Consider the following 13,382-nt stretch of genomic DNA (forward strand, 5'->3'; position numbering starts at 1 on the left):
TGGGAGATGATTTGACTTTGGGTGGTGGGCACACAATGTAATATACATATCATGTATCATAGAAATGTACACTTGAGACCTATATAATCTTTTTTTTTTTTTAAAGAGGGAAAGGAAAAGAGAAAGAAAGGGAGTGAGACATCAATGTGAGAGAGAAACATCGATCAGTTTCCTCTCATATGCGCCCCAACCAGGGACTGAACCTGCAACCTAGACATGTGCCTTACTGGGGATCAAATCAGTGACCTTTTTCTTTGTGGGATGGAGCCCACCAACTGAGTCATACCAGTCAGATCAAAACCTATATTATCTTATTTACCAATGTCACCTCAATAAATTAAAAAAAATTAAATTTGGGGGAGGAAGGAGGAAGATACCAGGGGAAAGAAGGGAAAGGGACAAGTCAAGAAACATGTATAGAGAACCCAAGGGCAGGGACAACAGGGTGGGGATTGCCATTGGGAGTGAGTGAAGCAGGGCAGGGGAGAGCAATGGGGAAAAATGTGGAACATTATAGTTGAAAGCAATAGAAAAGCAAACAAAAATATTTTAAAATTTTACATATGAATATCTTTTTCAGACCCTATGAAAACCTACATATAAGTGGGGGTCTTGGTTATTTGGTTGATTGTGGTCCATTGACTCCCAAGGCTAAAATTTGGGCTCAAAGTTAAAAAATGTACCATAGTTTTTTGATCCATTCATTTACTGAAGGGCACTTAGGTTGCTTCTAGCGCTTGGCTATTATTTACACAACAGAATGCTATGCAGCAGAAAGAAAGAAGGAGCTCTTACCCTTTGTGACAGCATGGACAGAACTGGAGAGCATTATGCTAAGTGAAATAAGCCAGGCAGTGAAAGACAAGTACCATATGATCTCACCTGTAAGTGGAAACTAATCAACAAAACAAACAAGCAAACAAAATATAACCAGAGACATTGAAATTAAGAACAAACAGATGGTAACCAGAGGGGAGATATGGCAGGGGATAATGGGAAGAAAAGGGTGAAGGGTTTTTAGGAATAGCTATAAAGGACACATGGACAAAAGCAAGGGGGGAGGGTAGAATTAGGGGAAGGAGGTGTGGATGACTGAGGTGGAGAGGAGAGGTAGGGGGAAAAGGCAGAAAACTCTTTGAACAACAATGAAAAAAGTGAAATAATGTTTCTTATCCACCTCTTACCAGTTCTAAGAAAAGTTAGTAGGCAGCGTTACATTTCACTGCAGCTAACATTTTCCCACATGATGAATGATTTCTTTCCCTCTAACTGAACTTCTCTCAGAACTCCAGATAATGCCACAATAACTTGCAAGCATCATAGTGTCTGCTAACAGCAGTCATCATGATATATATAAGCCCTCGACTAGCCACATTTTCTCTTTCTCATCCTGCTCTTACTTCACTGCCATTGCATAGGGAGATCTTTTAACTAAGTCTTACCTTGTGTAACTTCTACAGGGAACATGGACTAGGGATATTATGGGGGAGTCAAAATGAATCGGTTGTTACAGTTGGTATTTTTCATTTGTTTTGGATGTCAAGTATCTTTATCCCTTTTTTAAAAAAATGATTTTATTTATTTATTTTTCGAGGGGGGAAGGGAGGGAAAAAGAGATGGAGAGAAACATCAGAGTGTGGTTACCTCTTACATTCCCCCTACTGGGGATCTGGACCACAACCTAGGCATGTGACCTGACTAGGAATTGAACCAGTGACCCTTTGGTTCACAGGCTGGCACTCAATCCACTGAGCCACACCAGCCAGGGTATCAATCCCTTTTTATGGCTAGGATGATGACCATATTATCAGGCTTGGAGCTTATCTTTGCATAACTGGAGTTTCTATTGCAAAGTATTAGCTCCCTCAGCCTCACTCGCAGCTACACATAGGAGGTACTCTTGGTTCCACTAATGAGATACAACTACACCAGATTGTGATTCAGGGGCTAGTGATGCAAGAAGCAGAAGCGGGGGGTGGGGGACAAGTGATATTGAAATATTGGCAGAAAAATAACAATGAAGCAGGTGGCACAATTATTTCAGAAAAGACAAGTGCACACACAGCATTGGCAACGATTAGAACTATGGCATCTGGTGGTCCATGACAGCAGGCGTGGCTTTACTGACAGTGATTTTTCAAAAGACCAGTTCCAAAGGGTAGTTTGCACATCAATCTTTGAATGTGAGCCTCAGCTCTCATTTAGTTTTCATTAATTGTGTGAAATTTCTGATATTTCATTGAAAAAATTTTCAGTCGTCATGTTTAATCAGCCTCTGTTGTATGCAAGTAAACAGAATCAGCTTCTGGTATATGCAAGTAAGAATCCTGCTAGAATTACACCACAAGAAGTTTCTTTGTGTATATTTTATGTATGTGTCATTTTGCCCTTGAAGCATCAGGTTTAATATATTGGTTCTGAACCAATTGTAGTTTGAGGGATAGGCTCTATCACCCAAATTGTTCCCAGATTTAGCTGCTTAGTATCTTTTTATTTTCATCTGAAAAAGTGGATTTATTTGAGAAAACATTTTTTAAGAGGATACAAATAAATGGAAAGATATATCATGCTCATGGATAGAAAGGATTAATATTGTCAACATGACCATACTGTCCAAAGCAATTTACAGATTCAACACAATTCCTATCAAAATGCTAATGCTATTTTTTTCAGAATTAGAGCAAATAATCCTAAAATGTTTGTGGAACCATAAAAGGCCCCAAATAGCCAAAGCAATCCTGAGAAAGAAGAGCAAGAAGATCATACTCCTTGATGTCAAACTATAGTACAAAGCTATAAGAATCAATAAAAAGAGTATAGTACTGGCACAAAAAACAGACACATTAATGAATAGAGAGCTCACAAATAAACCCTTACATATATGGTCAACTAATCTATGACAGAGGAGGAAAAAATATACACTGGAATAACACCAGTCTTCAACAAGTGATGTTGGAAAAACAGGACAGATACATGCAAAAAATAAAACTAGACCGCTCTTTTACACCGTATAAAAAAAAAACAAACCCTCAAAATGGGTTACAGACTTAAATGCAAGGCTTGAAACCATAAAACTTTTAGAAGAAAACATAAATAGTAAACTATTTAGTCTAGACATCAGTCTAATATCTTTTTGGATATATTCTCTTGAGCAAGGGAAAAGAAAGTAAAAATAAACAAATGGGAATACATCAAACTAAACTACTTCTGCTCAGCAAAGGAAACCAACAAAACAAAAAGCCTACTGACTGAGAGAATATATTTGCAAATGATGTATTTGATAAGGGGCTGATATCCAAAAAATATAAGAAGTTTATACAACTCAATAGGAAAAGCAACAACTTGATTTTAAAATGGGCAGAGGACATGAAAAAGACAGTTCTCTAAAGAGGACGTAAGGCCAACATACATAAAAAGATACTCAATATCACTGATCATCAGGGAAATGCAAATCAAAACCACAATGAGATACCACTTCAGGGCAGTCAGAATGGCTATTATCAAAAAATCAGCAGATTTAGCTGCTGAAGTTTCTTTTATTTTTGAATTTGTTGCCTTTTAAATATTCATAGTTTTGATCTTCTTTTTTTTATTTTATTGTTGTTCAGTTACAATTGTCTGCATTTTCCCACCACCACTCTCCCCCTCCCCAGCCAAACCCACCTCCCTCCCTTGCTTCCACCCTCCCCCTTGGTTTTGTCCATGTGTCCTTTATTGTTCTTAATTTCAATGTCTCTGGTTATATTTTGTTTGCTTTTTTCTTTTGTTAATTATGTTCCACTTACAGGTGAGATCATATGGTATTTGTCTTTCACTGCCTGGCTTATTTCACTTAGCATAATGCTCTCCAGTTCCATCCATGTTGTCACAAAAGGTAGCAGCTCCTTCTTTCTTTCTGCTGCATAGAATTCCATTGTGTAAATGTACCATAGTTTTTTAATCCACTCATTTACTGATGGGCACTTAGGTTGCTTCCAGCACTTGGCTATTGTGAATTGTGCTGCTATGAACATTGGGGTGCATACTAGCATCACATGGACTCATTATGCTGACTCAGCTTCATTTCCTGAAGCAATATCCTCCCACTTTGAAGGAAGAATTAGAAATAAACAATAAGCCTTATTTCTATTGTGTAAATGTACCACAACATTTTAATCCATTCATTTACTGATTGGCACTTGGGCTGTTTTCACATCTTGGGTATTGTAAATAATGAACATAGAGGTGCATAGATTCTTTCTGATTGGTGTTTTGGGATAAAGAACATCTGCAAATATATGCATGAGTCCACAGACACAGACAACAATGTGGTGAAGGATGGGGAGCGGAGGTCTGAGTAGAGGGTGGGAGAGGGGGACATCTGCAATAGTGTCAACAGTAAAAAGAGTAAGTCTTTTTAACATTGCCAAGTTGAGATTTTTGAGTTAACATTTTTTTATTTTGATAAGAAAAAAATAAAATTACCACAATAAGTTTGTAATACACAACAAGAAGCAAAACACAATTACCCACAATTTTACTAAAAATTGCAACTAAAATTTTAATATATTTCTCCCTGTATTTTCTTTTTATTTTTTATTCATTTTATTTTGTTGTTGTTCAAGTACATTTGTCTGCCTTTTCCCCCCACCACTTCCTGTAGGTTCTTAATTACAAAATAAGTTTGGAAACAATTGTTTAGGTTTTTATTTTGGAAAAATAAAAATTAAAAAGATTATATTGTTAGCATTTTTTCAACTCACCAAAAATGTTTCAAAACATGATTTTCAATATCTGTATGATGTTTTATCATTTGGATGTATGATAATTCCCTTAATTACTCTCCAATTACTGAACATTTGGATAGGTGTAATTTTGATATTATTATTTTATTTTTCATTAAATTTATAAATTTATTTGAGATAAATAAAGGTTGTAAATGACAAATTTACAACCTTTACCCATTACATTCAGAAACAGGGTGGATATCTCCATTTATTCATATCTTTCTACTGTTTCAAGGTACTTGCAATTTTCTTCTCATATACTTCACTCCTCTTTAGTGAATTTTTAGGGGTGTATTACATTTCATTGTTATTATAAATGGACTTTTCCTTCCATTATATTTTCTTTCTGATTATTATCTTCTGTATATTTACTTGGCATTTGGCCACCATTTTAAAATTTCTTATTGATTTTAATCACTGTTTGAAATTATTTTTTATGAGAATTCACACCCAATATTTACTCATCTTTGGGTTTAAAAATGAGGCAGAAAAATAAGCACTGGGGTGATAGAAAATTTCTGTTTCAATTCAAGAGATGAGTGATGAGAATTGGTGTGCTATGTTTGATCTCCACCTTCTTCTCCTTCTTTCTTTAGGAGTGTTGGAAGACTAAATATTTGCCTTTCCCTTTCAGTCAGTACCTCTAAGAAAGAATGTGGGGAAGGCTACACATGGCTTACTTCTTCCTTCCCCTATCTACCAAGGGATATTATATAAGGCTTTACAAGTTGTTCCTGGCATGAAGGAACCTGTCCAGTAGAAGGAGTGGTGACTGTCATCTAACCTGTGCCCTGGGAACAGAAATGTGCACCCTGATGTGTTTGGGTCCTTCCTGATGAAGGGCTGCATAAAGGCACTTCTGAATAAGACCTGCAGCTGAGGGCCTGCTTTGTGACTTTTGTGATTTATGTAAAGGGCTCATAGACTAGCTTTGGCCCTGCACCCCAGCTTTAACGTAAGTCATGCTAGCACCCCAACACAGAGCCTGACTTTCACCTCCTTTGCATAGCTGAAATGATGATAGACTGGTGAGTTTGGTCTTTTGTGCTCTTAAGGAACTAGGTAGAATTTTACCAGTAAATTAATCTGTGCCATCTGAGTGTAGAACTTATTTATCAAGATGAAATATGATGACTACAGGCCACTTGGAGAATTAATTGGAGAGTAATATACCTCCTCTCAGACTTTGACCATCCTCTCTTATTTCTATCCTCAAACTCACAAACACTATCTTCTCTGCATGGTTAGTGTTCATTCTAACACATACAGCGAGAAAAGCACTTTAAAAATGAAAAAGTGCATAATATATAAATATTGTTTCATTAAGTTTTTTCAGGTAATCTTGTTTCCAGGTCTCACCTCTATTCTGTTCCAGTAAATTTATTGTTTTGTATTAAGTGGTAGTATTAAGATAAAGAAGGAATACATCAAGTTATAAGAACCTAAAATACAACCAGTTGGAGAAAACTATTCTCAGAAGATCTTGTACAAAAGTTAGGTTTGCTGAGAAGAACTTTTTTTTGGACAAGTCTATTTGAGGAAGAATCACAAACCCCAAAGGGTCTGTGTATAAATAAAATTATTCTGAATAAGAAAGGGCAAGATATTCTAGCTATTCTTGTGGGGGGTAAGAAGATGAGGAAGGTAGAAAAGGCAGCACCAGGTATGATGAGAGAGATCGGCTAGGTGTTCAGCATGGTGGCTCTTCCTCTGACTTCCCCTACCCCCAACCTGTTTTAAAGTCAAACCCACACAAAGCTGGAATGAGGTTGGTTTTATATAAAATGTTGAAGGGGATGAGTCTCACATCCAGACTGATGTGATCCAAACAAGGGAGCAGGGAGATTCAGGAGCGGGAGAACAACACATGCACATGTTTGAAAGGTGTGTGTGTACGCATGCCTGTGTGTGTGTGTGTGTGTGTGTGTGTGTGTGTGTGTGTCTGGGCAGGTAGTGATGGGAAGTCTAGACATTTAATCCCTATGGAATGAGGGCTGGAGACACCTTCACCTAAACCTTCAAAGGACAGAAACTCACCAGTTGACCTCTGGATTGTGTGTGTTTTTTTTCTTCAAAAATGCCTGAGAATGTATGACATTTTCCTGTTTCCATGCCATACACACATGAATGTTAATACAATAAAGCCTAGTACAAGTAAATAATTTGTGCAAGTCCTGCTAAGATATTGTTGTTATTTGCTTCATTGAAATGCATCCCTAAATATATTCCAGGAAATAAAGGCAATATTTGCCTCTCAGATTTACTCAAGACCAGAAACCTCCTGTGTGTCCTATACACATAGGGATTCTAGTTCTTGAGAGGCTGCCTTTGACCAAATCTCACACTAGTCAGCAGTTTTCTCAGGGCCTTATTCATCTCCTTATTCCGGAGGCTGTAGATCAAGGGATTAAAAAGTGGAGTTAACACAGAATAAAATAAAGTCACAATTTTATGAACCCCTGCTAGATTGTCTGCTGTTGGGCTCACATACATCACCATGATAGAACCATAGAACAGGGACACTACGGCCATGTGGGAGCCACAGGTAGAGAAGGCTTTATGCCGGCCTTCTGCTGTGGGGACCTTCAGCACAGCTCTGATCACCAGGGTGTAGGAGCCAGTAATGAAGAAAAAGGTGGCGAAAATGAGGACCGAGTTTAAGATGCCACAGGTGATCTCAATGGCAGGAGCTGGCACACAGGACAACTTTATAAGGGGTCCTGGGTCACATAAAAAATGATCAATAGTATTGGGGCCACAAAAAGGAAGCTGGGAGATGAGATAAACTGGGAGGAGAAAGCAGGAGAAGCCACACACCCAGCAGCAGGCTCCAGTTCGGATGCAGCGTTCTACTGTCATGACAGTGGGGTAGTGCAGGGGCCTGCAGATAGCAAGGTACCTGTCGAAGGCCATGGCAGACAGGAGGAAGGTCTCAGTGGTGCCCATGGAGAAGAAGAAATAGAACTGGAGGAAGCAGCCAGAGAAGGAGATAGTGCTGGTCTCCGAGAGAAAGTTGGCTAGCATGTTGGGGACAGTAGAAGTGACATACCAGATCTCCAGGAAGGAAAAATTGGCCAGCAGGACATACATGGGTGTGTGCAGACAGCGGTCCCACCACACTGAACAGATAATGCAGAGGTTTCCGATGAGTGTCAGGACATAGGTCACAGAGAAGAGTGAGAAGAGGAAGATCTGAGTCTCCCAGGTACAAGGAAATCCAAGAAGAATGAATACACTCACAGGGTCAGAGTGATTACTCCTTCCTGGGCTTTTCATTTTTTTTTCTCCTAAAACTGCAAAAAGAAGACATTACCATGTTGCAAATGACTCTACAAAAGTTTTCTCATTAAGATATTCCCTGAATTTCTTTATAATTCAGTTAGCACCATAGTTTTAGATGACTTAAAGATTTTCAGCATTCTCTGCCCCAAATGTGATAGTGTGAGAAAGTGAAAAACTTGGGGTGTGGGTGCTTATTACACCCTCCCATTGTGGTCACCATGCCCATTATGGACCATTAAACACTTACCTTCCTTTAAGTGCCTGCGACACTCCACAAAACAAGATAGATGCTCATAAAACAAGATAGAGCCATTCAGAGGCTCTTAACCTAATTCAGAAACATCAACCTCAGCCAAACATGGAGGTTTAAACAATTGTACAGTTCTAGCCCTGTGTAAATAGAAGAAAACACTGCAAGAATGAATAGCCACAAAGCAAGAGTTTGTAATCTAATGCTACCACAGGCATAGTTTCATATGGGGTTTCTTTCTGTGTAGTATTAGGAATGTTGGGAAAGAGATAAGGAAAATGACTTTTAATCAATGATTGCTTACAGCGAAGTCAATTCTGACATTTGTGTGCCCTCTTTATTTTGAAAGATCTCTGAAAGAAATTCCACAATTTGCATTGTTAATTTCTCTTCGTGTTTAGTGACATATACACAATTGTTTAAAGTACTCTTATTTTTATTTTTATTTTTATTGTTCAAGTACAGTTTTCTATCCTTTACCCCTATCCCAGTCCTCCCCTCCTCCCTCCCATCTCCACCCCCACCTTGTTATTGTCCATGTGTCCTTTGTACTACTAGTTCCTGCAAACCCTCTTTATTTTTAACTTGGTCTTCTTTGCAGTTAAGCATTTATTGCTGAAGAGATGTAAGCTTTATGCATTGTCAACTTGAATACACAGTTTATATGAAATTGATGTGAAGAAATGAGGTTCAGACTACAAACTGACATGACCCTCTTTTAACTGAGAGTCACCCTAACTACAGCACACAGCATTCAGTCCTCAGTTAAAATGTATCAGATGCCAGTAGAGTACTGCATGATAGTGTTCTATATGCATTTTGTCACATAGAGGAAAAAAAACTCCAAACAAACAAATAAAACCAACTTCCCCCCAAACCCAGATCAAGCCAAAACAAAACAAAACTACAGTGCTATGTCGTTGAAAGTGCTCTCAGATTTGAATTACATTACTATCCATGGGCTATTCATTCTCATTATAATATATACATATATCTGTTAGAGTTCCTTCTGATTGACCTGACCTGTGAATGGTTTTTTAGGACCGAATCCTTGATATTTTTCCTTCTCTTACTCTATTCTCTCTGTAAGTGACCTGCCATCTAGCCCCTTGACATAAAAATCATCCACGTGAGACAAAGCCACATTTTCTCTTCCTACCTATGAGGTCTCTTCTGCAACCAGGATTTACCCATGCAATTTCTTACTCAGCATCTCCATTTGATATCTAACATAACTAAGTCAGAATATGCCCATTTCTAAATGATTCTTCCCACCTCAAACTGGCCGATTCTGACCTGTTTGCCATATCAGTGAATGACACCTCCATTTATTCAGTTGCTCAGGCCACCCCTTCCAATGCTCTGCATCCAAATCATCAACAAATCCACTAGCCTTCACGTTCAAAGCCTTCAGAATCTGAACTATTTCTAGCAGTCCCATCAGTGTTCACCCCAGTTCACACTACTGTGAAATCCTCTACTGTCCACCAGAGCGTCTTAACTTACCTACTTCCATAATTGTATACTTAGAGACTATTATCTCATAGGACTTAGACTGATAGTTTTAAAAATCTGATGTCAACTACTTCCTTTCAATTTTTTTTTAACACACTTAAAATAAAATCCCAATTCCTTACCACAGCCTGTAGGACAATGCCTTCCTCCATGCCCTCATTTCCTACCACTCTTCCTTCTCCTGACCCACTCTGCCAGCTGATACCTGACTATGTCAAGTGTGGCACATATCAAGGCCTGGAATGTCCTTCTTTCCCCCTCACTAATATTCGTGTGCCTTAATTTACTTCACTCAGATTTCTGGTGAAAATCAGGGACTCAGAGAAACCCTCCCTAGTTTATCCCATCTTTGCTACTTTGTTTACCAATACTGCTTTAGTTTGAAGCACATATCTTCAAAGCACATATCACTCCGCATTTTGTATATACTTAGTATGTATTTCCTGTCTTAACCACCTGAAAACAAGAGGAGGACATGTTTTGCTCATCAAGGACAGTGTCCAGTATATAGCTGTTCAATAAATATTTGTGGTCTTAGTCAATGAACATGCCCTAATTGTAACCAATTAGGAAAACAATTGCTTGTAGCCAGGGGAAAAAGTTTCAAAAAGAATGCGAAGACTGGAATCTCCAGTTGGGGCGGGGGAAAGCAAGGCAACAAGGACTTTGTTATGGGGATACATCCTCAGCCTAAACAGGAGCATACCCATGACAGAAGCCTACTCATGGCAATCCCACACGGGTTACCTCTCCCTCTGAATCACCTCATCTTTCTTTGTGCTCTCCTTTCCCACTCTGCTCTGTGCTCTGTGCTTTCTTATTGCTGCTAAGTTGTAACCACTCTCTAAGGGTGTGTGTAGGGGGTGTGTGTGTACACACACTGATTTCTGCTGTCTTCTCAGTCTGTTTCTACAATTGTTCATATCTTTAAATATTTCCATTGAATGCTTTTATAATATATTCCTCTATTTTTAAGTAGGTAAGTGAACTGTTTTAGACCTCTCCTTCTTAAACAGAATGTGCTTGTAGTCTATAACTGACATCTTAGACTGACACTTAAACTATCAGTCTAAGTCCTGTGAGATAATAGTCTCTAAGTATACAATTATGGAAGTAGGTAAGTTAAGACGCTCTGGTGGACGGTAGAGGATTTCACAGTAGTGTGAACTGGGGTGAACACTGATGTGGTTAACCAGTGTGCTTTCATAGACAAATGTTCCCTTATTGCCTGGTATTTTCTTCTGCCCCGTATTCAGGGTCAGGAAATCTGATATGTGTGACTTAAATATGTAATAAGGAATAGAATAAGGCTGTCATTCTATAATTTTTCTCCTGGCTCATGTGGTTTTGTGGCTTAGTTAACATCTCAAGTTAAGTAAAATATTGTTATTTTTATTAAAGATACTTATATATTTATAAACAAAACACATATAACCCAACATTTATTGAGACCAGTGCTGATTCTGGAGACAATATTCTATAACTGAGAATCTAACCAACTTCCAATATCAGGAAGCTGTTCTAATTTACATTTTTTCCAATCTTAAGACTAATTTTATTTTGTTTATTTTTAAAAGATATTTTCTAATTATAGTTGGCATACAATATTATATTATTATATTAGTTTCAGGTGTACAATATAGTGATTGGGCAATTTATATTCTTTGTGAAGTGACCACCTGGTTACGTCTACTACCCATCTGATACCATACATAGTTATTATATATTATTGATTATATTCCCTGTGCTATACTTTATATCCCATGACTGTTTTTATAAGAGACAATTTGTACTCTTTGATCCCTTTCATCTTTTTAACCCTAATTTACATTGTACATGGGGAAAATGCAACACTTTTAGAGGAAGGTGAAAAAGACATTACAAAGAACCCTAAGCTATGCCTTACCTGAAGCTGCTGTGTGAGAATTATAGAATCCATAGGAGGGCAGATGTCCAAATATGGGTCTCTCTGGGATGTGCAGTCTGTCTCAGTCTCGCTCTTCTCTTCTTTCAACAGGCCAGAGTGCAGCAAAGCCAACACAGCAGTGCTCACATCCCAGTTTCTTGGGGGGTGACTGTTGGAAGGTAATATCAAGTATAGCAACTATTTGAAGCCCATACAATGACCATATTGCTTATACAGCTTGAAAAGGTGGTTACATACAGTTGCAAAGGGCACTATGATCTCTCCTGAATTGGGAAGGACCGAGTATACTGCTGCCTCTAGAGGAGAACGTGTAGCAAGCACATTCTGAGCCTTGGCTATTCTGTCCTGGGCAGCCCATCTTCGAGGGGTGGTGACCCAGAGCACTCTGTGTGAGCACTCACGCCTTCTGCTGAGCTCCAGGACTCCCTACACTTTTTAATAAATGTGTCAAGGTTTGCTTCTGACCCTCCTGGATTACCCAACTTTTCCCAGTTGCCTCTACTAGGGATAACAACAAGTAAGTTTTGGCCCGATCTCAGAAAGTATTTCTTTAACTGAGGTCTAAATTGGTTCAACCTCTAGGGGAAAATGGTAAGATGATGAAGCCTGGGTCTAAGTTGAAGAATAAACTGGCTTGAAGCCTTGGAGCAGAATATGAACTATACAAATATAGAGACATGAATAAAAAAAGAGTATGAACTATAAGGAGAAGTATCAGTATAGATTTATAGGAAGGCAGCTGTGTTTTCCCATCAAAGAGATGATATTAGATTTAAAAATGAAAATGTAAGAGCAAAGGGTTCTACACAGCCAAAGGATAGAAAGACAGAGGTTAGCTATTGCAAAGAATTTACAAACCACTTCAAAGGCTCACTCCATCTATTCCCTTCTTTCCATAATTCTACACCTATACCAGTCCCGGGTGTGCTGAGGTAATGCTGGGATTTTTGAATTAAAACAACAGTTCCATTAGCACTTGATTGTAAACTGTTGTCTTACTTGTTTTCTGAATTTGTTCTTTTAATCTCATTTCGGCCAGAGAAAAGCAAATTAAACATTTATTTATTTATTTTATACTGAGGTTTTTTTAAATTAATGTAAGGTATAGTACTTTCCTTCTTACAAATTTGTCTTGACAGTTATTTTATCATTAAATATTATTCCACTATACTGTCTTTTAAAATCACAAAAACACAAGCATCATTTAGTGTTAGAAGGGATTCAAGGTGATTATCTGAAGTATTTATGGTTCATGCAAATTTTCTTTTTTCTTTCTTTTTTTAATCTTCTGTTTTTATCTTTGATTGAATGCATTGCGGTGACATTGGTTAATAAAATCATATAGGTTTCTGGTGTACAATTCTATAACACATCATCTGTATACAGTATTGTGTGTTCACCACCCCAAGTCAAGTCTCCTTCTGTTACTATTTATCCCCCTTTACCCTCTTCTACCTCCCCCACTCCCTTCCCCTCAGGTTGCCATACTGTTGCCTCTATTGCCTGTGTCTATCAATTATTATTATTGTTTTTCCTTAATCTCTTTACCTTTCTCACGGAGCCCCACAACTCCCCTCCCCTCTAACAGCTATCAGTTTGTTCTCTGTCTCTGAGTCTGTTTCTATTTTGTTTATTAGCTTAT

At 38.2% G+C, this 13,382-nt stretch overlaps 1 protein-coding gene across 1 annotated transcript; it reads right to left on the reverse strand.

Moving 5' to 3' along the window:
- Positions 1–4,410: 4,410 nt before the first annotated feature.
- On the reverse strand, positions 4,411–12,128 carry LOC114490368 (olfactory receptor 11G2-like). The gene is made up of 2 exons (XM_036031180.1): positions 11,720–12,128; positions 4,411–8,059 (listed from the first exon to the last, which is right to left on the reverse strand). The coding sequence occupies exon 2, from the start codon at positions 8,040–8,042 to the stop codon at positions 7,074–7,076; it is 969 nt and encodes a 322-aa protein (XP_035887073.1). The 5' UTR covers positions 8,043–8,059; positions 11,720–12,128; the 3' UTR covers positions 4,411–7,073.
- Positions 12,129–13,382: the final 1,254 nt, after the last annotated feature.

Source organism: Phyllostomus discolor, chromosome 1 (genome assembly GCF_004126475.2).
Source record: "Phyllostomus discolor isolate MPI-MPIP mPhyDis1 chromosome 1, mPhyDis1.pri.v3, whole genome shotgun sequence".
NCBI classification, from domain to species: Eukaryota; Metazoa; Chordata; class Mammalia; order Chiroptera; family Phyllostomidae; genus Phyllostomus; species Phyllostomus discolor.

Bases quoted from the DNA above. Each gene is read 5' to 3' on its own strand.
- LOC114490368 (XM_036031180.1), bottom strand. From the start codon at position 8,042: ATGAAAAGCCCAGGAAGGAGTAATCACTCTGACCCTGTGAGTGTATTC.